Below are 27,218 nucleotides of genomic sequence, written 5' to 3'. Positions count from 1 at the left end.
ATCTTAGACAAGAAACCTTAAGACATTTTAACTATTTAACCAATTAGAAATGAAGCAATAATCATGCAATACCAAACAAGAAATCCTACACATTTCACAAGACACAAACCTTAACAAATATCTTATAGTATATAAATGGTTTATATTGATGGTTCTAAACAATGATATTGTGGACAAGTGCCCTTTCCATTCTATTAGCCTTCACATGTCACCCAGAATAATGAACGCTCACCTGATTTGTCCAACTGCACTCTTTAAAGAAAGAGATGTTTTTCAACCAGGAACCCAGCTCTGGGACGAAGTCTGTTTAGCACCAACGAAGTTCCCCACGTTGAGGTTGGCATTCTGAGCAGAGATGAGCGAGTCAAAGTTGAAGTCCAAGCCGTCAGCATCCATGAGCTCGCTGCGGATGATCGAGTCCATGTCACACTCCAGGCTGCCGTTGAACATGTCTAGGTCCAGGTCGGTGGGGAACTTGTCCTGGTTCATCTTAGGAAGGTTGATGCCACTGCCGCTAATGCTGGAATACAAGGAAGAGTCAGAGAGGCCGATTTGCATAGATTGATTACCACCGCTGGGAGACTGAAGCTGGTATTTGATGGAAACCAGATTGTTGGTCTCGTTAGTTAGGCCAATGCCCCCGTTGACCGTGTGAGACAAGTTAGCCTGGCTGCCCCCTAGCGACGAGTTTGGAGATTGGGGCTGGTGGAGGAGCAGGCTGCCATGGTTGACTGGGCTTTCCTGGTTGGACTGGGAAGCGGTGAAAGACATCATTGGGTCGCTGCGCAGCATGATATTCCGGCGGGAGTTCTGGGAGGTGACAGCGGCACTGGCCTGCGACATGAGCGGGTCCGACTGAGTCATCATAACGTCGCTGTGGCTGAGTGAGTCGGAGCTAAGAAGGTCCTGCAGGGTCTGGGAGCCAAAGTGGGAGATGCAGGAGAAGGTAGCCTGCTTGTTCTCCTGGATGGTCTGCATGGGTGCCTGGCGTAGGGTGGTGAGTGATGGAGGGCCAAAAATTGAGTTGCTGTAGCTGCCAGAAGGAGAGCCCAGAGCTGTGCCTTTGGTGCTGTAGGTGAAGCTGGAACTCCTCTGCATGGATCCATTGCTGCTGCTGCTGCTGCTGCCACTGCCGGCATCAGCTGGGGATGGCTGCTGGATAGGAGTCAGGCTGATGTTGTCCAAAAGATCGTCCATGAGGTTGTCAGAAAGCCCGTCATTGAGGTTCATTTCTGTCAGCCGTGGTAGCTCAACAGGGCAGGGCTTGCTGATGGAAGGAGACAAGGTAGTGGGGCTGGAGTAAAGCATGGGGGAGAGCTGGGGGTCGTCATCAGTCACCTCATCCAGTTCCGGGTTGGCAAGAATCGGCGAGAGGCGTCCACTGACAGTGCTGGCATTTGAGTTGGTGCGCGAGCGGAAGTCAGTCCAGGCATCCAGCTCATCGCTGCTGCGGGATGTGGGGCTGCCAGGCCACTTAGAGAGCTGGTTGGAGGGGCTCTCAGCTCCCCCCTCCTGGGCAGCCTGCAAAGCCGCCTTTTTCTTGGCGGCCCGGCCCCGGCTCTTGGTGTACTTGTTGCTGTTGTCCATGGAGACGGCCCGTCGTCGTGGAGCCTTGCCCCCCTTCCCTCCATCAGGGTTGATCATCCACCAGGAACTCTTCCCTGTGCCCTCGTTCTGCACCCGGACGAAGCGGCTGTGCAGAGACAGGTTGTGGCGGATCGAGTTCTGGGGAGAAAGAAATGTTTTTTAAATTCTAAGAATTTATATTCAAAAGGACATACAGAATGTGACGTTTCTAAAGAACCTTATGGTTTATTTAAAAGTAACACTGTAGTATAACATTTTGCTCCAGCCAAGAGCTAAAGTACTCAATTATGCATCTGTTTAAACAAAACCCGGCCAAATGACAACTTCAGATACACTAGTGGTATTACACTAAACAGCATGCAGCTCTGTACTTTATACATCAGTTTATAAAAGAGGCTACCCACATCAGTTTTGCATTATTATTGTAATTTGTTATGATTTATAATAGCGAGTTTCCATGCAAGAATTGCAGATGTGTGGGAGTTTATAAAATCAGAAAACGTGTGTGCCACAGCCAAGAATAACTACAGAATAATAAAAAAGGGATAGTAAATAACAATTATCATACTAGTGATGATGCAACAGCAGGGTTGTATTTGGAAGATCGCTTCTTTTCTGGGTTTACTGCTCTGTGTCAATGCAAACATCAAAAACAATGCACAGCAAAGAGTTAGCGGTCAGGGCTTCAAACAATTAGTGCGCCGGGGTTGCAGATAGGAGCAGCAGGTCCAATTGCAGATCTGCTGGTTAGCAGATACAACCTCGATGTGTTGGGAGATGGATTAAGTGTTCTTGTTCTGTACACTGCAAAACTGGCTTTTCTTAGTCAAGTGTAGAAAATGACTATAGACAAAAATGGGATTTAAACATCCCTAAGCTTTGAATAAAAATAGGGGTGAAGGCAAATCATACCTGCAACAACTCAATCTATTTGTTTTTATTTATTTTAGTTGTACTCACATCGTAGTTTGAGTCTAGAGTTTTTGGCCTCGTCGCCATGGTTATTTATCATAAATAACTATTATTAAAAATGGAGAAATGTTTATTTTTCTTTAAGTGCAGTATTTAATAACAGAGTAAGTCTAACATAAGAAACTCAGAGCTCTATCCTTTCCTGTGCAATCCAATCCTGTGCTTAAAAACGGTCAATGCTAAATACATTAGGCAGTACACAGGTTAATAAACCTCTGACACTAAACAGCATACAATAGCAAGTAGACCACATACTTGAGTGTTTCTGAAACATATAACTGTTCAAGAACAGTATTTAACAAAAGGGTTATCAGAGGAGCTGGCAAATAAATGGAACTAAATGATTTGTATTCTATAAAGAGTTGTATACAACACCTTCTGTTTGTAACTTGTGTGATCAATATTATTATCACAAACGTAAATCATACAGTATCTGCTATATACTACAAGTGCAACAGTGACCTGCCATGTGAAACATATGTCTTTAATGTGGTATTAGGCCATCCTCACTTAGAACCGGTAATTTGCTAATGGTCACTAATTTGGGCCGATATAAAAATGGGAGTTGTGACTGACAGGGATTCCCTAGAGAGATTCCCTAGAGAAATGTCAAAGTTTTCTTTAAATAAAGAGAACTGTTTCGTAACTGTGCACCACAGTGGGAAGCAGTGTTTTCAATATGTGCTTCAAAAGAAAGATATACTCCACCAAAGGTCCTCACTAAAAGTTTCATAAAAAACGACAGACAGTACCCATTAACTGAACTGGAGCCCATTTTAAATATGAGATACAGTACAGCACAGTACTATGCAATAGGTGTCCTATTTCCATCCCTGCACTGTAAGGCAACTGTCTCTGAAAACAAACCATTCTAAATATGGCAAAACATATTATAAGCTTTAAAAGCAATTACTTTTTTGTGGGCCTCTGACTTCCTTGTGTATACAATTAACTGGCTGCTGTTTCTCATAATGTTTGCATGATACTGCACACAAAATTGAACAGAATTAATACCACGACAACCTCATCATGTTGGTAAATATCCGGTTATCAGCTATGTATCCTGGAGTGCGTTCAATAGGCAAAGCGCCCCACGGCGTTATGTGGCGCTGACAGTGCTACATAACAACAGTAGCGAGTCAAGCTCAGATCTGCCTCGCTGGAGGTCCAAAATGGCCAACCTGCATTATCTGTGCGCTGGCTGCAAATTGATTTTTTCAAATATGGATTTGTATGACCAAAACATGTGTGATGAGTAATATTTTTGTTATTTTGGCTTTTTAAAACTGACTGGTATTTTTTAAAGTGACGATTATATTTGAAAAGAAAACCATTTATAACTTGACAGATATGACTCAAGATGCTAAACCAAAAAAAAAAAAGTGTCTGTAACTTTACATTACCAAAATATATATTAAACAATTACAAAACTCGTTTAAAGCAACTGTTCTAAAACTGAGATGTGAAACTGCTCACTCCTAACACAACGTTCAATAACTGCCAACATATGTTACGGGATGCAACAAACCCTAAAAAGTATGCAATTGCATTTGTTTCAACTCTATGAAAACGACAACAAATTTTGCAAACTGAATAATAATTAGAAGGGAGTATTTATTTATTGATGTAACAGACTTTTACACGTGTGTACGACCATAGTGCTCATGAAAACCTTTAGCTCCTAAAATAGGCAATATAAAATGTGGTGGCTGTAGATCAAACCATATGAGCCATATGGGCTGCCACATGTATGTATGAAAAACAGTGGTTCATTAACACTTGATTTATGCAGCAATCAGGATCCTTTCCACTGGCATTTTTATTGCTTTTGATAATCAAAGGTGGTAGACACTTACTGTGCAAGAGGCCTGAAATAGCAGCATTAACCATGAATGAAATTCCTCAAACCCTGTTGTTTTAGATCATCAGCAGCTACTCATCGGAAGTGTTGAATGCTTTTAATGCTATTAATATAAACGCTTAGTGGTGGGCTTAAATTGCGGCAAACTTCCTTCATTACATCATCTCAAGCAGCTGCATGCTGAATCAGAGACAAAGAAAGCTGCTGAATTCAGACACTTTATCAGAACTCCTGCAAGGGAGTGCGTTTATTAATGGATTGCTGAAAAAGAACTCAGAACTGCTCTCCAGTCTCTGGGCAATATCAAGAGATTTTTCCTAGTAAAAGTGTATTGTATAATACGTTTGGAGTCCATTATAAGAAAGTCATATAAAAGGACAAGGATTCAGAGACGTTATAAACCTCAAGACCAAAGCTTTTCCAAATGATTCTCTTAATAAATGGATATGACAAAAAACCCATATAAGGTGGTTTGCTACAACTGTTATCCCACAGACCACTGGTTTTCAAAGTTTTTAGGCCCCGTACCCCTTTCCAATAATCTAGTCTACCGCGTACCCCCATCTGATAGGGTCATAATATACTTATGAAAACAGGAAAAAATATGGTATTTATAAGGTATTTTCTAATTACTAGATAAAGTACTGTAAATGGATAACTGCTGATAAAAAAAAAAAAAACTAAATAAAAACATAAGGTCCAATTTAAAACAAAATCAAAAAGCAATTTAACAAAAAGACATTCATTTCTTCTAACAAATGCAGAAGTGTAGAGAGAAAACAGTTTTTAAGTTACAAATATAGGCTTTTTTTGTTTTATTTATTAAACATGAATTCTATAGTTAAACACTTGAGGTGAGACAATGTAAAATACTGGGTGTCTTGTGCGGTATCGAATCCAGACAGAATAAGCACATTGTTTTGAAGTCAATATTTCCAAAAGCTAATTTGTTTAAAGTAGAAAAGGGATATTTATATTAGGCAGTCAAAAATTACTTTCAGCAAAATGTTTACATGTTAAAGTGCAGTAGTCTGTTCACGTTAATCAGCTGTAAGACAATCAAAGCGTGTTGATGGGCACTCGCTGTATGATATGAACACACTAGGTCTGGAGAAGGGAATCCAATTCCAGACACTTTTCCCAATCACAGGATTTAGGAATTTATTATTTTGTTTTTAATATCAAGTTCTTGCTTTTATTAATAATTACCAGTGTGGAGGCGTAGGGTAATGCACTCACACGACAAAGGAGTTCTTCAATGAATTAAGTAAATTAGCCACGTGTGCGCTCAACGCTTACTCACTGTCAGCAGTCAGCTAGGTGTTTATAGAGTTAACGCCCATGTACCAGTACGGCTGTGGTTTTATTTGAAAGGAGATTCTGCCATGATCTGCCAGGAGCGTTGTCTGCCATTACAAGATTTTTCTCACATATCCCCTGACGAGGGCTTGCGTACCCCAGTTTGAAAACCGCTGCCATAGACAATAATTGAAAATGAATCTGATTTTTCCTGTTATTTGCTGCTTGTTTTTCATTCAAACATATTAAGAATGTCGAAAAAGTCGTATTTTGTATATTGTTGTTTTTTTAAAATTTTCCATAGACCAGCATAACATTTTTTTTTTTTAATTTCTACTGACTTTATGGATTTTCATATGTTTTTAGAAGAATGAACATATATTGTTTGAGCACTTCAAAACTCTGACTCTATTCAATAAGAAATATTATCCATGTTTTACTAAAATCTATAAATTACGAACACATTGAACTTTTTCAAACAGTCATGTTATTCAACAAGTGACTTCAATGTGTAGTCTTAACAAGTTCAGCCAACCGGACAATGCGGTACTAAGTGCTAAAGCTGGGAGAGCACTATCAGGTCATGTGACCAGGTCTCATGTTTTGGATGAAAGCCCAAAAACACTGAAGCTCCCTGGAGCCTTAAAGTAATACAATCTGAGGAGTTCACACTATAATACCCAACCTGTGTGCTGTCTTTCTAATGTGCCTAATGTGTTTAACTCTCTTAATGTACTCCATCCATAGTTTAGTCTATCCATCACTTTATGCTTGAGAAAGCTGCAATTGCATTTTGGTATTTTTCACACTGAAGTTTAAAGCCCATGTGTCCCAGTTATTTTTCAACTTCAGTTTTCTTCCTATTAAAAACCTTCTTAGCACTGTAGTACTTCACTCTGTGAGCTAGACAGGCATTCCCTGTAAGAGGTAAAGGACCTCCAAATTCTGTTTTAGTACAGGGAGAAAAACAGAAAAGAGAGAATAACTTCTATCCATTCATTTATTATTTCTCTGGATGCCCTGCTTTACTGGAAGGGTGTGTGTGTGACTATAATAAATTACGGCATGCAGCGTGACTAAAGCCTGTTTACCTCACTCGCTCGGCTTGGGCAATCCCCCAACACCATTAAGAAAATCTGTCCCAGGAGTGAGCAATTCATAAAACTCTCTTAGTTTCTGTGTCCATCTCGAAAGTATTCGAATGCTTCTCTGCTTGGGACACTTCCAAGCTGTGTTTACCTTACAGAGTCTGACCATTAACTCAGACACCAGCTGCAAAGACTTGTAGTGGAATACAGAGGCCTTCTTGTCTGAAAGCAACATGTGGTATCAATTTATCACTGTCAGTAATGCTACCAGGAATCCACTCACTTTTCTTTTCTTTTTTTTTTTTTTTTAAAGGAGTGTTTGGGAGGGTTGTGTAACAAGAGTCTTTAATCCTGGGCAGGCACTGAAATTTTGCAAGAGGTGCAGCTGCCCCTGTTCTGGTATATCGTGGTCCTAAAAAATGGGAGGTATGAATTTCAAGCTGCTGTCTCTGAAAGTAACTTGAATGGAATCCTGGGCGTTTTTTTTTTTTTTTCTTTTATGCAACTTGGATAGGTTTCTATTTTTCTTAAACACTGTAACACTTTGACCCTACTTTATTTAAAACCATGATGGGGTGCCATGGTTACAGTAGTAGGGGGAACTGGCTGGTCTGTAACCCATTTCCTTGCTCTACAAACTGTTTTTTTTTTGAAAGCCTGTTATGATAAATGAAAAGCCAGATTTGCCCTACTGTTTTATGACGTTTGCCATCATTCGGAGTAGCTGTGAGTTCTCTGACTTCACTATTGAGCTATTACCTTGTATCTCTAGATCTGTCTTTACCTGGCTGTGCACTACAGGGCACTGATGAGACCTATGTCCCTCTTTATACATAGTTATTCCTTATGTGTAACAAATTTTTTGGTTCCTGGGTAGTAAGTGTTATTTCCTAATTGCTTATGCCTCAAAAGTATAGAAAATGGCTATTATTCCCCACAAACTTTGATTTTGTGACCAGGACAGTGATATTTTGAAATGTACCTATTTTCCAGAACATAGATAGATTCAGTGCTGAGTAAACTTGGAGTAACTTCTAGAACTTTCTAGAACTTTCCAGTAATATAAATAGTAGTATAAATACAGGGGCCTTAAGCCCACCAGTTCAGTTTAATTCCAGCTGCCTAAGTGGATACATATCTGCATTTTTCTGAGATGGCATCAAGAGGCTGCAAGCATCCGGCAGACGCATTTTGCTATGTCTGCGGCCAATTTATCAAAACAAGAGCGAAAAAGTACTCCGTGGAAGCATCTGCTAAGATGTGTGAGGCCTACAAGGCATATTTCGGCATGCCTGTCAGGGATCAAGACAAACCCTGGGCACCTCATTTCACCTGCGAGCACTGCAAAAAAACTCTGGAAGGTAAGATGGACAATTGTTGCTCGGAATTTTATGTTATAAAATTTGTTAAAATTTTTTAAATTGTAAAAGTTTTTAATTTTACAATTTTCAATGTTATTGAAAAAATATATCATATATGAAAAATGTTGCGAGAATCTCTTACACATTAGTCATGGGTGAAATAAATGTATTTTTGTAGGATGGTACAGAGGGGAAAAGAGAGCCATGAAGTTCGCTATCCCAAGAATTTGGCGGGAACCCACTGCTACTTCTGCATGGTGGACCCTTCCAAATGTTGTACTGGCAAGAATGCACCTGCTATCACGTATCCGGACCTTCCTTCATCCATCGCCCCGGTGCCACACTGCCATGAGCTCCCCGTACCCACTCCTCCGGAGAGAGAGCAGCCGTCTTTAGAAGAGAGCAGCAAGTCAGAGAGCGAGGAAGACGTTGTAGATCCAGATGACAATTTCAGAGGTGGAGCTGAGGAGAGAAACCCATACTACCCCAACCAAAAAGACCTCAATGACTTGATTAGAGATCTTGGTCTCACCAAGTCCAATGCCGAGCTTTTGACGTCTAGGCTCAAGCAGTGGAACTTGTTGGATGAAAGTGTGCAAGTCGCAGATCAGAGGAAGCATCACCAACCTTTTTCCAGCTTCTTCACCCGTCAAGATGGGCTCCGCTTCTGCCACAATGTGACCAGTCTGTTCGAGGCAATCGGAATCGCCTGTAACCAGAATGAGCGGCGCCTTTTCATTGACAGCTCATCCAGAAGCCTCAAAGCCGTGCTACTCCATAATGGTAACAAGTACTGTCTCTTCACCTGGCTCACTCGGTGCACCTCAAAGAGGATTACAACAGCATCAAGACCTTGCTGGACGCCTTGAAGTATGATGAGTGCGGCTGGAAGGTCATAGGAGACTTCAAAATAGTGGCATTCCTGATGGGTCTCCAAGGCGGTTTTACCAAGTTTCCCTCCTATCTTTGCCTTTGGGACAGCAGGGACACAAAGGCGCACTACCACAGGCGGGACTGGCCACAGCGGACCGAGTTCTCTGTGGGGAGGAGCAACGTCAAGTGGGAGCCACTGGCGGACCCCCGGAAGGTGCTGATGCCACCACTGCACATCAAATTGGGCCTTATGAAACAATTTGTCAGAGCTCTAGATAAGGAGTCGGCAGCCTTCAAGTACCTTCAAGACTTCTTTCCTAAGCTGTCTGAGGCAAAGGTCAAAGCCGGTGTCTTCGTCGGACCACAGATAAAGAAGATCCTGGAGTGCAATTAATTCCCCAAGAAGCTCACTAGTAAGGAGAAAGCGGCTTGGAACAGCTTTGTCGCAGTGGTTCAGGGCTTCCTGGACAATCACAAGGCCGAAAACTATGTGGAGCTGGTTGAGACTCTGGTGAAGAACTACGGCACAATGGGCTGTAGGATGTCCCTCAAAGTCCATATCCTTGATGCTCATCTTGATAAATTCAAGGAGAGCATGGGAGCGTACTCGGAGGAGCAAGGCGAGCGCTTCCACCAGGATATACTGGACTTTGAACGCCGCTACCAAGGACAGTATAACGAGAACATGATGGGAGACTACATTTGGGGGCTGATTCGTGAAAGTGATTTACAGTATAATCGTAAATCTCGAAAAACTACTCACTTCTAAATCTTTTGTAGTCATTTTTGTATTACTTTAGTATAAATACATGTTAATTTGGATTCATATGTTGTTTTTTTCTGACTTTATGTGAACGAAAAGACACAAATTCGCCCGTTTTCTCATTGGAAATAGGTAAATTTCAAAATATCACTGTCCTGGTCACAAAAGCAAAGTCTGTGGGGAATAATAGCCATTTCCTATACTTTTCAGGCATAAGCAATTAGGAAATAACACTTACTACCCAGGAACCAAAATTGTGTTACATAGTGAATTGCGTTGCGTATCAGTACTGTGCTTCCTGCTTTAACTTTAAGTTTTATACAACAAAGAGTGCCATTGAGTACACTTGTTTAGTGTTTCCTTGATCATCCAATCCAATTTCAAAGAATCAAATGAATGAAATATTGTAGCTCTGATCAAAGCAAAAAAGGAGAGCTCGCCTTTTCTCCTTCACACATATATGCTCTCATTTCATCTTTTTAAAGTGATGCATCTTCTTCTAGTGTATCCCATGACACCTTGTAGACAAGGGGAGTTTACAGATTTTACTTGCATTACATTCTCATACTGGTGCTACATTCTTAAAATAATGAAGCCTTTGGTGAACTCTATCAGAAAGCAGACATAGATGACTTAAAAGTCTATATTCCTTAAATGCAGTTTTAGACATAAGGATCTCTTAGCTTTCTCCCTCTTATAAACCTGCTTAGCACTACAGTACTTCACTCTGTGAACTGGATAGCCATGCTCTACAACTAACTGATGTAATAATAAGTTATAAATGACTTCTTCAAATCTGTTTTAGCTAGGGTAGAAAAACAGAAGAGAGAATAACTTGTATTCAGCAGAGAATCATGTTTAACAAGTTCAGGTTAATATGTACAATATTTGTAAAAACTGTATGGGTAGACAAGACACTTCTGTGAGTCGCAGTGCATAAACTGAAACAGGCGCATTAATTAGGTAAATTGCTTAGCTCATCCACAAAGGGCATGGCAGGATTAAGTCCAGTAAATGTTGAAAAAAAAGTATTTATTTATATTAAAGATCACACACACAGATGTGTATCCTGCCAACACATGCACATGCAAACACTCACACAAGAGCACACAAACACACAAACGTCAAAACACACACACACACACACACACACACACACACACACACACACACACACACACACAGTGGTTCATTGCTGACGTGTAACTCAGTTTATAAATAAACCACAGAGAGGTTATGAAATGGCTGAGTAAAGTTATTTTTACAATGACTCTACTCACTAGCCTCATTCCCAGCTGTTGTGATTTTTGGACAGTGAGAAAGAACATTCCATTCTATGCAACCAAACGTGCCCTTCCAGCTCCGCACAGTTCTGTATTTTTGCAGTAACAGCAGCTCCCTGCCAGTCACTAAACTAGCACTCTTGGGAGTCCATTTCCAGTTCAAATTGGGCACTGCTGCCATCGCTGCTGCAGAACCCCCCCATAGAAATCCGTCCCAGATGCACAAAGAGACAGTGCCCCAGATATAGACCATCCCTCTCCATACATAAACAGACACACACAGATCCATACAGAAACAGACACACACACATTGATGTTGTGAGGACATCCCCCAGAGACAGTAAAGTAGCGAAGAATTCCAAGTAGTATATGGGGAATGCTTTGTATTCATGAAGTATAACACATGAAAAATTAGTGTTTGTGTATATGAAATATGAAGTTTGTATCTGAAATGGTTTCTGAGATACGGCCGGAGGCCAAAGAAAATGTTATTGATACAATTTGCAGAGGGGTTTCCACAACACTTAAAATATGAAGTCTAGGGGCTCCCGAGTGGCGCATCCAGTAAAAGCACTCGCTAGAGTGCAGGATGCGCTCTATAGGCTGGATGTCGCCGGTTCGAGTCCAGGCTATTCCACAGCTGACCGTGGACGGGAGCTCCCAGGGGGCGGCGCTCAATTGGCCGAACGTCGCCGGGGGGGAGGGAGGGTTAGGTCGGCCAGGATGTCTCACTGAATCTCGAACGATTTATGAGATATAAGGCTGTAAAAAAAAAAAAAAGTGTCGGATAGATTTACAAAAACATATAGAGCTCTTCTTATAAGTATGCTTAATTAAAGACGGAGATGTTTAAAGCAGTCACCATATATTTTCCACAACACTGAAAATAAGTTTGGAGCTATAGATGGTTATAAGATCTGAGGAGTTGGAAGTGCAGACAGCTGATTGACCATTTTGGATTAAGGAGTACTACCAGAATGCAAAATACTGTATTTTTGGTGGTGCTTGTTTTCAGTTTCCAGTTTTACAGGTTCACAATTTTCCATTGCTGCTTAAGTTGTAAAACCTACATGGCACACAAAACACACATAGATAAGCACAAACCACAGACATACACACAAACATATTTCTGAGGTCTGCCATTCTTTGTGCTTTCTGTTCAGCTTCTCCTAATTTACAGTACCTAAACACACACTGTGAGCAAACAAGGGAAGGGGAGGGATCTTGGGACTTGAAGTGCAACTGCTAGTAAAGAACTTAAGACTTACTGAAATTCTCTTGTGTCTACTTTATCGTTGTATTTTGTGTAAATACTGTGTTTGGTGTCTATTAATTCAGTACGGTTCTGTAGCAGCAGCAGCACTTTCTACATGTAGGCAGCCTGAAGCATCTTTATGCAGTCACTCGTTTTAGTCCAGGTGTAATCTTGAATCTGGCAACACAACATACATATTTTGCCACTACAACTGCATACTTTCAGACTATACAAAAAGTTAACATGATGTAGTTTATTTATTTATAGATTTAATAATAATAATAATAATAATAATAATAATAATAATTTCTGTATCACTTTAGGGGAAAGACAAATTGAGCATTGGGATAGTACTACCCCTGTTGTACATTCAGGGTTTGATTTGAAAAACTTTGGCCAAGTAGATTTTGAGTATGTTTTCACACTCCTATTATCAATTTGAAAATGGTTATTATTATTATTAGTTTATTTAGCAGATGCCTTTATCCAAGGCGACTTACAGAGACTAGGGTGTGTGAACTACGCATCAGCTGCAGAGTCACTTACAACTACGTCTCACCCGAAAGACGGAGCACAAGGAGGTAAAGTGATTTGCTCAGGGTCACACACTGAGTCAGTGGCTGAGGTGGGATTTGAACCGGGGACCTCCGGGTTACAAGCCCTTTTCTTTAACCACTGGACCACACAGCCTCCTTTATATCTACATTTAGACAATACAGTAATACTGATAAACCTTTCTGCTTCACGGCAGGCAGATCTCTCTGAGGAAAGGTTGTTGGCTGACTAAGCAATGTAAACACGTACAGTGTTACTGTAATAATATTACTTTTGTCAATAACGAGGTAATATAACACGTTCGATTTTTAATGGGAGTAATAATACTAGTTACTTTCTGCAAAAAAGAAAGAAGTTTGTCTTGTTACCTTTTCTCTGTTGTACACGTACATTAGTGGTCTGTTTTATAACCCCGACGCGACAGACTGCTCTAATGTAAAGACACAATCTCTCTTCCAGGGTTTCTCATGGCAATAATAAGCCCTGGGGCAAATCAAATCAGTTTTTCTGAGGAACAAAAAAAATGGTATTCCTACAGGCCAATTTTGATGATACACTTCAAAAACGTCATACAGGAAACACGTCTACCACCGCATATTTTTATTTAAGTTTTAATAGAACAAGATCGAGAGGAGGCTTACTTGAATGTACGTACCACTTTTATTTATTCATTTGTTTGTTTGCTTGCTTACAGGGGGCCACATTTATTGCATCATCCCATTCTTTTTGCGTTTACTGCTTTATCACCATATAGTTTGTTTTTCTATAGACCTTTTTTTTGTTTTATTATTGTGTGTTTCAAAGCTCTTTTCAAAATGTCCACTCTAGTGCATTTATAGTGTAAGGATTATTGCCCACATTGTCAAACGAGTAACACAACAATAACGATCCATGCTGTGGTGCAGAACAGAAAAGCCAGAGCACTTGTTATTTTATTTGATTTAGTTTCAAATTCTCTCTTCCTGCAGTGATTCAGAGGACTTTAAAGTTATCAGTGTAAAAAGTTGGCAGGATGTTAACAATGAAAATACAAATTACAGGTATGTTATTTAAACAGTTGTAGCAACACGCCGGGACGTGTAATGCTATATTTTTCGGTACCCCACTACTTACTCTTTAAGACCATTTTGGATGCACTTTGGATTTCAGGCATAAACACAATTTACACTATAAAATCTTAGAAGAAAATTTTAATTTGTTGTTAAACGTAGGTATTTCTATTTTCTATATTTTGGACAACCTCACAGAACAGCATGTTAGGTGCTCAGAAGAGTGTTATCACCGTGTACACTCAGTGTGCCCTGTAGTTACCACTTCATTATTCATATCAAAGCTTGAGATACCTTTTTGGATCAAGAATAAGTTTAAAGCACAATCTTTCAAGTCTGCAAAATTAAAAATTAATAAATACACAGTAGACACTTTCCTTTTTTCTATTATGCACAGTACATTCAGTTCAGAACAAATGCTTCACTTTTTACTGCACTATCACACTGGGACATGCTGTACTCTACGTTTATTCAGTTTACAGAGTGCATGCACAGAGTACAACCTACAGTACATGTAAATAAAATAACAAACACACTCCAATTAAAGGGATTGCGACTTGTGTTTTAAAATGAATTTTATTACCTCAATTATCCCCTACTGTGGAAGCACATCCCTGCTGGGGGAGGTAGTTGTATGCATGTCGACAGGGCCGAATTAACCATTAGGCAAAGTAGGCCGTTGCCTTGGGGCCCACAGCTGTCAAGGGGCCCAAGGCGATGAGCGATCTGTCCTTGCCTTTTCTCCACAGGTTGCTTAAACTTACTAATACATTTCCTTTTCTGGTGTGGCAAAGATAATAAAATTAAAAAAGTGAAGAAAAATTCTGTACTGTCTCAAGTCAACCTTGAATCTTTTACCTCTAACCTCATGTGCAGCAGAAGTTCGTATTAAAAGCTAATGGCATTTCTAACACGCATTACAATATTATGATACCTTATTTTTTGGCATTTTATTGTTTTAGAAATATATAAAATATTTGTTATTATCATTTTGTGTGTGTTCGTGTTTCTGTCACGGTTCCGATCGGAAAGTAACTTTTCAGAAAGGGCAAAGTGCAAGGCTGAGTGGAGACACCAATAGAGTTGATAAGTTGACGGCATGTTCTTCAAAGTATAATGATTTCCATTACACGAGAGTAGATGTTAAAACTTCATGCTGATTTGAACTTGGCTCTCGCCAAGATAAGCACCAACTAAGACGTAGCTTTACAGTAAACTAATGTGATCCATATGTGTCTCCATCCATTTACGTTTCCTTCCATATGATGATGTAGATATCCTTCTGTCTGGTGTTAATGGCTGAAGTGTAATGCTGGCTCCAGGGATCAGCTTATTATGCCTCCCTGGCGCATCAGCACACACAACGGCTGCGATGCTGGCTCCGGGGATCAACCACAGTGCAGCCTCCCCAGCGCATCAGCATGACAACCGTCTGGATTGAGCTAAGTAGGGTACATCTCTGGGGTTTTCAAGTGGGCACCTTCCATCCTCAGTGTTTCGTCGACTAGCCCACGACACCTCAAGAGGGCTTGACGGTGATTCTGGCGTCCCAGCATCACCCCCCTCCGTCCCCCACTCAACTCAGCCCAGCTTACTTACCTGTACATCAGCGTTTCTTTCTTTCTATTGTGCTTGAGATCCCCAGCCAGAATCTTTCCGTCTCAACCACAGCCAGTTGCTGCTCCTCTCTGCTGCTTCAGATAAGTTCTTCACTGTGCGACGCAACTCTTGGTACAGTTTGATATTTGATAAGTGAAGAAAATTGATGATCAGCATCACTGGCAGAACTATTTTTCACAGCTAGTGTTATAATAGTTATGTGATACCTCCTTAAACTTGCCTAAAAATAAATATATATAAATATATACATATATATATAGTGCCTTGCAAAAGTATTCAGACCCCTGGCCAATTCTCTCATATTACTGAATTACAAATGGTACATTGAAATTTCGTTCTGTTTGATAATTTAAAACACTGAAACTCAACATCAATTATTGTAAGGTGACATTGGTTTTATGTTGGGAAATATTTTTAAGAAAAATAAAAAACTGAAATATCTTGCTTGCATAAGTATTCAACCCCTGTGCTGTGGAAGCTCCCAGTTTACACCAATGAAAGAAATTGCCATACGAGGACACAATTACCTTACCATTGGCCTCCACCTGTGAACCATTAAAGTTGCTGTCACATTTTCTGGATAAAAAACCCACTGTTGAAGGATCATTGGTCAGGCTGTGAATCTGAAGGAAAATGAAGACCAAACAGCATTCTACAAAAGTTAGAGATAAAGTAATACAAATGCATAGATTAGGGAAAGGGTACAAAATAATATCCAAGTGTTTGGATAGCCCAGTGAGCACAGTTGGATCAATAATCAGGAAGTGGAAGCTGCATCACACCACCCAGGCACTGCCAAGAAAAGGCTGTCACAGAGAGGCCAACAATCACTTTGAAGGAGCTACAGAGTTCAGTGGCTGGGAGTGGAGTAATGGTGCATCAGTCAACCATATCAAGAGCTCTGCATAACACTGGCCTGTATGGGAGGGTGGCAAGAAAGAAGCCGTTACTCAAAAAGTACCATCTGAAAGCATGTCTGGAGTTTGCCAGAAAGCATGAGAGTGACCCAGCTGCGATGTGGGAAAAGGTTTTGTGGTCAGATGAGACCAAGATAGAGCTTTTTGGCCAAAACTCAAAGCGCTATGTGTGGCGCAAACCTAACACTGCCCATGCCTCAAGACACACCATCCCTACAGTGAAGTATGGTGGTGGCAGCATCATGCTGTGGGGATGCTTCTCATCAGCAGGGACTGGGCATCTTGTTAAAAGTGAAGGAAGAATGGAGGAGCAAAATACAGGGAAATACTGCAAGAGAACCTGCTTCAGTCTGCTAAAAAACTGAAGCTTGCGAGCAAATTCACCTTTCAGCAGGACAATGATCCCAAGCACAGGGCCAAAGCAACATTGGAGTGGCTCAAGAACAAAAAGGTGAATGTCCTACAGTGGCCCAGTCAAAGTCCTGATCTCAATCCCATGGAGAATCTGTGGCACTACTTGAAAATTGCGGTCCACAAGCGTCGTCCAACCAACCTGAACAACCTGGAGCAAAACTGCCAAGAAGAATGGGCCAAAATCACTCCGACACTGTGTGCAAAGCTGGTACATACTTACACCAAAAGACTTAAAGCTGTTATTGCAGCGAAAGGTGGTGCTACCAAATATTAATGTGTGGGGGTTGAATACTTATGCAAGCAAGATATTTCAGTTTTTTATTTTTCTTAAAAATATTTCCCAACATAAAACCAATGTCACCTTACAGTAATTGATTTTGAGTTTTAGTATATATATATATATATATTGAAGAATAGTGTTCGTGAAGAATATTGTACAGCTGAACCCAGTACAGTAGTAACATTTGTGTTATTTTGATAGGGACAGTAAGGGAAAAGTACAGAAAATAATTGTACAGGATGTTAGGAAAGAAAAACAACAGCTGCTCAAAACAATTCCAACGCTCTCTTCCTACTTCACACATCTACAGTACTACCTCGATAAGCAGGAGTTGATAACACATTAGAAGATGCAGCGCAGACAAATGAAGCAGGGATGTGCTTTTATTCAGGGAAGGGTATGTGCGAGACAGCCTGGAACATCACACAAAAAGGTAAAAGTAAATGTTTTATTGTGTATTTAATTTAAGAACTTGATGGCATTATTATACATTATAAATGAAGACATATTTTGTTAAGGGTACATCAGTAATACTTTTTTGTTTGTTTGTGTTTTGAGGGCATAGGGGCCCAAAATATTTTTGCCTACGGGCCCAGGGTAGCTTTAATTCGGCCCTGTGTGTGGCGTGCTGTTTCATGATACCTACAGTAACTTCCTGTGTAGGTCAACTGCTCTGATTGAGTTAGACTGTCCATACAATACAGCACAGGAAATGATTTGGTATCTGGGAGGAACCATACACAACAGGTGGTATTCATTTATATCCGAAGCCCATTATACTTTACTTTACAGTGCCTGCTCAGTAAACTGAACTGAACTAAATTAAACTACATATACATGTTGTGTTAATGTATTTAAAACACTGTCACTCTACACAGCTACAAAAAAACACACATTAAAAAAGCACTGTATGTGTTTTTAAAGACAAAAGAAACCCAGGCAAGTATTTGCTAGTACTGTGTGTTTGTTGAAAGACAGTGAATAACTGTATTTCTAGGTTTATCCACAAAGGACATAAACCCTCTATTTTTCCAGGATTTCTGGTGGATTACTGTTAGTGCTAATGCTTTAATGGTAGTCGCTTAAGCTCTGCTCACAACAATTCCACCTCCAGATACAACGATGACTGAAAGGTTTAATGCTACCCAGTCATTGGATAAAAGACACAGTCTCTCTCTCTCTCTCTCTCTCTCTCTCTCTCTCTCTCTCTCTCTCTCTCTCTCTCTCCTACCATGGGATATATTCATAATGCAGCATTCCATATATGGCCAGTGTTGTATTCTACACATTTCTCTGTGTGGTTATTTGCCTGTGACACGCATCACCTGGTCTTACACTTTGCTGTGCCACTATACTAGGAGAGGTGGGGGGAGTGGGGTCTACTGTAGCTCAGCCTGTTTACAATCGCAAATTAAAAGTACTTGCTCTTTACAGAGCAGAAGAGGCTACAGTTCAGGTTTCAGACATGCTCTCTGTATAATATATTGATGTCAACATTAAGTTCTTGGCACCAGTCAAGTGTAAAAGTACATAAATAAACAAATAAACCCAAGTAAGAAAGATTATTTTCAGAAAGTACATTTAAAAAAAGAACTATGGGGATAGTGCTTTTGATTATCTCTGCTGAAACATCACCATCGCAGCAGAACATTTGTAATCTGGGTTACAGCGACAAAATAATATGACAGAAAATGAAAGGGCTTCTGTGTAACACTTCTGTGATGAGCATGTCAACAAGGGAGGTGTGGAGATACAATTGCCTGTTCGTTTATTTATGAAGTCATTACTGCTTCACTGGTGAATCAAATGAGAAAACAACAAACAGAAAAGCCAAGATTTACTACTGTTCAGAAGGTGTTAATGTCACCTGTACACGTTTAATGGACCACTCACAATAAAAATAGAAATCTCTTTTGGTAACTGTATGTACTGTCCCTAATATTATCACTCTTCGTTTTTCAATTCTATGCAGTTTCCAAACACAAGAGGCCCTACTCGGAAATTCAAGTGCAAATTAGAGACTGACATTAGAAGTGATTGATGCTTGCTGATTGATGGTTGTAGCTGGAGATGCACATGTTTTAGTTTCTTCGTCAGGTTCTATATGAGACTCATTACTACGTGAGATTTTATTTTCTTTTGTTTTCAGGTAGGTTACAGCTTACTACTGGATTGACACAAAAGGTATATTTACACGCTTTTCAAAATGTATTATGAAAATGTATACAATATAAAATATCTCTTAAGCATGCAGTGATGAGCGCTGCAGTTGGTGTGCTTGTTTGGGGAGTGACATTCAATCAGATCATATTTGAGTTCCTGATCCCTTTGTTTCTTTCTATTTAACATTGAAGTAAAGTGGGAAGGAATGCTGGGTTGTGTGGAATCTGCCTCGGCATCTCTGTGTACGAACTAGAAGCTGCTTTGAAATATGCCGCTGTGCACTCTGCCTCCCTAGAAACGAGACCGGTTTAATCCTGGATAAAGGATATATAAAGAAATGTATGTAATAAATTTAAAAGCTCACCTTTGCCTCCAAAGGGAGGAAGAGCCTTGTGATCCATGATTTTAAAATACATTTTTAAAACCCACTGCCAAACTTCGACTGAGATTACACCCACACCACGCTTTAATTTATTTTTCAAATGGTATAACACTTTAATATAAATATATAAAAATAAAGTAATACACAAGCTTCTTACATCGCCATTTTGTGAATGTAAAGGGTAAAGGGCCAGGGAGTATGTGAGACAGACTTCCAACTATGGTGGGTTGGAACCTGGACATAATTTAGATCCAGACAGGTACAGATAAGAGCAGCACATTTTCTTAAATACTGCATGCAAGTATGAGAAACATTTTCAACTGTTCAAAGATGTTTGTTTATATATATATTAAACACAGCTGAACAAATAACATTATTATAGCTACAGGGATTAAGTTAGTTACCCATATGTATTTATGTCACGCTTGCCTTTTTAAATATATTTAGTTAATGATAGCTGTGGTGGAAGTTATGAGTATTACAGTGTACTATCACACTTGCTAGTTTAGATGAAAATCGATACCCCCCCCCCCCCCCCCCCGACTGGGACCTGATACCCAGTTGACAAGTACTTAATTACTACTATTCATCTACCGTAAAAATGCTCAGCATTTACTTGCTAACTCTTTCAAACATCAGTTCTTTCATTTATTGCATTTTGTGGCCCATAGTTGTGGGTTCAAATAAAGCAAGAAGTAATTGGGGAGGCTATTCTGCCAGTGTTGTTTTACATTTTCCACAGGGGTATTATGCAACTACAGAACATGATTTGATTTATTTTGAATGAATAAATTAAGAGGTTTTTTTGTGTGTGTGTGTGTGTGTGTTTGACACAGCACTGCCCACAGTCAGGCACAAGGCTAGCTGGCGTTGTGAGAGATTCCCCTGACCTCAATCCTGTCCCGAGAACCCCTCACCACCGAAAGAAAAAAATCTGCGTTTTGATGCAGTTTTCCGGCTCAGTGGACTACCCGAAAGGCATAGGGCTGCAGCGCCAATTACCACCACTTGATCCTGGCGTTATTGTCTTTCATGCAGTGAAGCCATGCCAAGGGAGCTTGATCTGTGATTAGGGTGAAGTGTTGCCCCAGGAGGTAGTATTGGAGTGACTAGACTGCCCACTTTGCTGCCAGGCACTCCTCGATGGTACTATAGTTTTTCTCGCGGGGAAGGAGCTTCCTGCTGATATACAGGACCGGATGCTCACTTCCCCGAGATCTGTCTCAGACCCATCCCTCCTGCTAAAATCCAGACTGCACAGCACTGGCTTGCTACCCGTATCTGGGGCAGCCTTCCGGGTGAGGTCCGTCAAGGGAACAGCGAGCGTGAAGATGTTCGGGATGAACTTCCTATAGTAGCCTGCTAATCCCAAGAAGGAGCGCACCTGGGCTTTAGTTGTAGGAATCGACCAGTCAGCCAAGGCTTTCACCTTTGCAGTCGGCGCTCTGATCTGGCCGCTCCCTACTCGATACCCCAAATACTCCGACTCACTCTTCCCAATTGCACACTTCTTTGGGTTAGCAGTGAGCCCAGCATCCCGCAAGGACTGCAGTACTGCTGCTACTTTACAAAGATGATTAGCCCAATCCTCACTGTGGATAACTATGTCACCCATGTAAGCAGCGGCATACTGCTGATGGGTCCGCAAAATGTGACTCATCATCTGCTGGAAAGTGGCTGGCACTCCGTGCAACCTAAAGGGCATGGTCTTAAATTGGTATAACTCAAAGGGAGTCAAATGCAGTTCTCTCACAGGATTCCAGGGTCAGGGGTACCCATTCATTAAATCCAGTGTCCTGCCGCAGAACGACAGGCACAGGTAAGCGAGGACACAAACCCACTTGTACTTGTGTCGCCAATTTTTTTAATTTACAGCAATCTTTGGATAAGTGCGCATATCCCCATGAATGCATTGAATATGAACCTGTCCTGTTATTTGTTTATGCCCCGGTGAGATTAACCCTTCTTGTATTAGGGACTGACCACACCCTGAATCAGAGCTTGGGTCTGTGTACCATCCACTGTCACAGGAATGACAAAACCCGGCTGCTGGAGTGACTGAGGTAATTGAACATTCTTACCTAGACGGATGAGGTCACATTCCATAATGGGGCAATCCCGAGCGATGTGGCCCACCTCCCGGCATGTCCAACACCTTGGTGGGCTGGGTTCTCGCCATGAAGCTTCACCAGGAGGTTGGAAAATAGGAGGCCTCAAAGGAGCTTGCCGGTAGGGTGGCCGCACAAGACCCTGGTCCGACACCGCAGCAGCCTGTGGGCGACCCCACCCTGCCCCGGTTCTCGGGCAGGGAGCTCCCGCCGCCACACCCCATCCAAATACCTGGCTGCCCCTCCCCCCAGTCATGGGGGTGATGCTGGAGTACCAGCTTTTTCTGGCGGCTTAGCAGGTGTTGGTTCCTCTGCCTGGTACCATTCCACCAGCTGTACCACCTGTTCCAACGTGGCTGGTGCCTGTCGTTCCACCCACAGGCGCACCCCCAAAGCCAAGCATTCCAGGAATCGCTCAACCATGATCCCCTCCACCAGCCTGGCTTTGGTGGTCGCATCTGGGTTCAGCCACCCCATGGCATATTCTTTAAGGTGATGGGCGATAGTCCGGGGTCTTCCCCCACTGAAAAGATCTCCTCCTAAAATTTCCTCCGGAAGCCCTCTGGAGTAGCCCCCACTCGGTTGAGGATAGCCGCCTTCAGTGGGGTAGTCCATCATCCCAGCCGGTAGGATGCTAGGATCTGCTCTAGAGGGTGTGGGGAATTCACTGGACACAGGAGTCAGAATGTTTATTTGAAACACCACTGGGGGGCACTGTTTTATTTTTTCCCGCAGAGGGCACTCTTATGCCATGGCCCAAATACTGACAACGGTAATTAGGTAGTTCCCAGAGGTTACCAACAATGGTAGGGATACACAGAGTTCGGGTTGCACTCACAGGTGCTAAAAATAATATTCCAAAACCAAAAGGCAAAAGCAAAAAGGAAAATAAAACACAATAACAAAACTTCAAAACAAAAGGTGCTGCTTCTTGCAGCGTCCTGCAGCCTCCGCTAACCTTGCCCTGCAGGATCATGCATGCACCCGATAGCCAGCACAGGTCTCCCCTATCACACAGACTATGTGGTCTTTCAGTAGACATTCTGTAATTCCTAGCACACGCTCCCCCTTCCTCCTCTCAAACTCTAGCCCTTATTGGGTCCTTGAATATTTACAGACAGACTGCTGACATTTATCCCTGCCCTTGCCCACTATCCAAGCACACCCACCCACTGCCATCTGCGTGCTTTGGTACCATGCAATAAACGGATTGCTTCACTCCATGTTGGGGGCTCTGCCAAACAGAAGCTGCTGTCCACAACAGCAGACAAAGAAGGCAATATTTTTAACACTGAGAACATAATGTCCTGGGTAGGGACTCAGAACCAAAACCGAGGGGGGCTCTGCCTCTTGAGCTAGCTAAAACATGCTATCTTTATCACATGGGCCAGAGACACATGCACAGACTTTAATTGCTCTAGATTTTTAAAAGGAGGGAGAGAGGGAGAGAGAGAGAGAGAGAGAGAGAGAGAGAGAGAATATGAGAGTGAAAGCTTAGAATGGCAAGTGCAAGCTTTACCACAGTTTATGAGTCCAAGCATGTTTGTAATGGTAGTAATTGGGCATGTCTTCTACTGTCAGCTTGTAAACTGGACAGACAATACTCCCAAAAGCAATAAGTCTACCCAGACCCCATTGGTATTACAGTAGGCAGGTTTGCATTCACCTATTTGAACATACCCAAGTCTCATGTTACAATAGTATCACTGAAGAAAATTCAACACAATTCCAGACCATGGAATAAGACATGCGACAGTCTGAATAGACGCAGGTGTCTTCAATAAAGGTTAGGTGCTTAAACATAAAGATGTGCATATTATAGGCCCACTGATTTGTTGTTGTACTTTTCATTTTGCAGTAAAAATGATTCAGTTCAGTTGAAAACTCTTATAGCCATTTACTGACCTTTAACACTTAAGTGCCTTCAAGGTTTCATGTGGATTTTACCAGCCGCACTGATCTGTTTAGAAAGCAGCACTATAACAACACATGCACAGCCCCCAGGGAAGGTTGCACTTGGCATGCGAGGGCTCAGCAGTACAGAAGCAACCTGAATTAATACAGTTAATGTAAAGTTATCTTTAGATCACTTACGTTACATTTAGAAAGGTGGGTGTAAACGTAGTCTTATTCACCTAATCTTATTTTTTTCATTTTAAAACACTTTCATTTTTGTTACTGTATACAGCTACACATATGGTAGTTATTTATATTTCAGTAGAGACTTGACCTACAGTAAACTACAATGGCCTAGTGTAACCCATTTAGACTCTTAATACTTTCTCTTGCTTAAACAAAGAAACAAGTTATATGCATGGTCACAAAGCTCAGGAATTAAAGATGCCTTGGTCTGTGTTTTGTTTACAGAGCCAATCACAATTTTCATCATTACCGTTTAAAAAAAAAAACAAAAAAAAAAACTTTCAGATATTTGAGGTCATAATGACACAGAGCAAACAAAATGTCATGTCATAAAAACCAAGAAACAAATAGAAATAAGGATTATTATTATTATTATTATTATTATTATTATTATTATTATTATTATTTAGCAACATCAACTACTTTGTTAACAGGTAAACAGTGGCCTGGCTAATAATCCACTAGATATACATGAATTCATTCATGGACAACTTACAAATTAATTGAAAAGGGGTATTGATTTTGTTTGCAGACAAGAAGAGTCTGCTGCTTAAGGATCAGACATCACAAACCTGTCCCCTTACACTGTACAAACCAACACGAAAAACATAGTTTTGGTCATTACATCAGTTACACTTGTGGTATATTTCATATTTCAGATCACCTCATACTGTAGATAGGTTTGCTCCAAACAAAGATTTTAAAATCCTGTTTGCAATCATCACATCACTGTATGAATGCAGTGGCGCCACACACTCCGAGAGAAAAGTACCCCTTTTGTAAGAAATATTTAGTTCTGTATAACGTTACTCATCTGTGATTCTTTTATTACATCCACAGGGGTTTGCCTTTAACCTTTCCACAAGGAGTACATTTCAGACCCATGAAAACAGCCATAAATTAAATGCTGCGGTGAGGTGGTAAACACAACTACACTATATTCTGTGTGATATAATATGTTTGACTCACTACTGTTCTGCTGCCTTCTAGGGTAATAAAATAACTTAATAACAACTTCTATTTAAAATAAGTTTTTTTTTTTTTTTTTTTTATAGTTATTTGGTAAAAGCGGCCTGTGAGATTTGGATGGACTTTGTAGATGCTATTGGAATTTGTTACTTTCATCATCGCTGATTAACTGCACAGCTTAGGTGTAAAAACACGTTGTTTTATATTTCTTTATGTGTAACATAAGACTATTTGCCTGGCTTTGCATACAGACCACAGATATTTCCCAGGAAAATACTGGGCCAGTTTCTGTAGGCACACCATGTCCAACACAACATAGTTGGTACATTCTGTATTTCTGAAAAGTGCCGCAAATTATTTTAGCAGACTAGTAGTCATTTACTTCTTCATCCCCAGTAGGAAAGCAGCACCCCCTCCCCTCAGGGAAATGAAACTGCAAGTTTAACTCAAAGAGCTGCTCTGCGTCATTGCAACCATATCAGCAGTTCTCAAAATACAGGTAAAAATTCAAGTGTGACGTTTGGATATATGTACAGACACCAGAAATGTTCATTCACTGCACTGGGATAATAACTAGAGAAAAAAAAAAAAAAAAAACATTTTGGTGTGCATATTGCCCAGTACTGTTCTTGCACTCTAAATGTATAAGCGCAAGAACTAACATTTGCATTTGTGATCTCAGTTTGACCTTGCTAGCTATTTACTGCAGAGACTTGTTAATTCTCTCAGTTTTCCAAATAGGGCAGCAAGCTATGTTCTCTGTAATTACCCTTATTTTAAGTTATTTAAGTGTCTCTTCCAAAAGGGCTAGAGCACCAAGTTCAGAAAAGGGCAGATATTTTCAACATACTGTAGTCCTTTCACACGGACAGAGCTTGCTCAGAAATCAGCTGTTGAAATATTACGACCACATCCATCTTTCACAGAGGCAAAACAAGTTAAGAGCCTGGGTGCTTCAGAGGGGCATATGTGAAAAGTAAGCATGGTCGCCTTACTTTATTCTGGTGCCTAATTAGTACAATACAGAATATTTATTTAAGCAAGCACAGGAAAATTAAATAGAGAGGACCTAAAACTCTCAAGTTAAAAGTATGTACTGTTCACTGCATGAGGGTCGTTACTGAAGGTATTTATTTACACTGTTCCTTAAAAATGTGAAGGTTTGGTTTTGGTTTTTATTTCCTCACACATCCCAGAAGGCCACAGTGTATATCCTTGCTCGCTAAGAATAGTGAAGGACAGACACTTAATAAGGTCTGAGCAACACGACATGTTCTATTGAATGCATGAGAAATATTAGTGCTTGTGTGTTTCTTTATGGAATTTCCAATCACCGGGATAGCAGGTAACAAGTTACAAACAACACCAAAACAAAAGCAATCAATAAATCTTGAATATAATACAGTACTTAGTAATGTATCCATCTACTAATCGCTATGTAACTGCTGTATGAATGCAGACCCAAGACAAGTTTGTTCTTGTACAGCAGTTGTTAAACTCAACAGCTGTGTGAGATGTTTAAGTTAAAATAATGAGTCTCTTCCTTCCCTGCCTGGACGCATGCCATCCAGCACAGTGCCCAATCTAACTTTAGGGCACACTCTGTGCTGATTAGGATGCAAAATGGGGACATTCCATGCAAAGCTGCCTACTCATCTGTTCTTTTTGCAAACTCACTTATGGGCAGGGTGTTGTAATCTGATACGCAGCAGTATTTTAGCCAGCCTACTCACTTCTAAATGATGCAGAGGGAAGGGAGTGTGAACCATCCTATGAAACTGAAAGCAGATATCTATATTACCCTTGTATTTGAAGGATATGATAATGGTAGTTTTGAATTGTGAGGTTAATAAGCCCACTCCCGTGCACACAATCACATCAGCATTTTATTGGAGTCTTGTCCTAAAATTTATGGCAACAATACTGAGCATAGTAATAAGTCATACAAAAATGATATTCAGGCATTCACTTGAGTGTTTCTGGTTATTTTACCAAAACCTTTAGGAGGTCTACGGTGGTGAAATAGTTAAATTAAATAATTAGAAAATAATAATATATAGGATAGACTTTGTCATTTCGTTATACTTTAAAATAGTTTGTGCCGGATTACAGAAACATACCACATTTCTTGGAATCGTGCATTCTATTCATTTTTATTTCACAAACCTGAAATGATCAATTAAATTCCTGAGATGGTAGATTAGGCCTATGTGAGGTGGTTCCTTAGGGATGGAAAAAAATGATAGAACACAGGTTTTTAGATTTTCTTAACATGAA

General features: G+C 40.7%; 1 protein-coding gene across 3 annotated transcripts in view; it reads right to left on the bottom strand.

Annotated features, from left to right (window-relative positions):
- Positions 1-27,218, bottom strand: part of LOC117411026 (forkhead box protein O3) — a 66,743-nt gene that overhangs the window by 11,665 nt on the left and 27,860 nt on the right. For all 3 annotated transcript variants that reach the window (XM_059025676.1, XM_034018033.3, XM_034018032.3), the window contains one exon: positions 233-1,725. In XM_059025676.1, the coding sequence (XP_058881659.1) occupies positions 274-1,725 (1,452 nt within the window). In that variant the 3' untranslated portion in view covers positions 233-273. The remainder of the gene's footprint in view (positions 1-232; positions 1,726-27,218) is intronic.

The sequence above is a fragment of the Acipenser ruthenus genome, chromosome 6 (assembly GCF_902713425.1).
Source record: "Acipenser ruthenus chromosome 6, fAciRut3.2 maternal haplotype, whole genome shotgun sequence".
In the NCBI taxonomy this organism is placed as follows: Eukaryota; Metazoa; Chordata; class Actinopteri; order Acipenseriformes; family Acipenseridae; genus Acipenser; species Acipenser ruthenus.
Note: the sequence above shows the minus strand (reverse complement) of the source record. Positions and strands in the feature narration are given on the sequence as shown.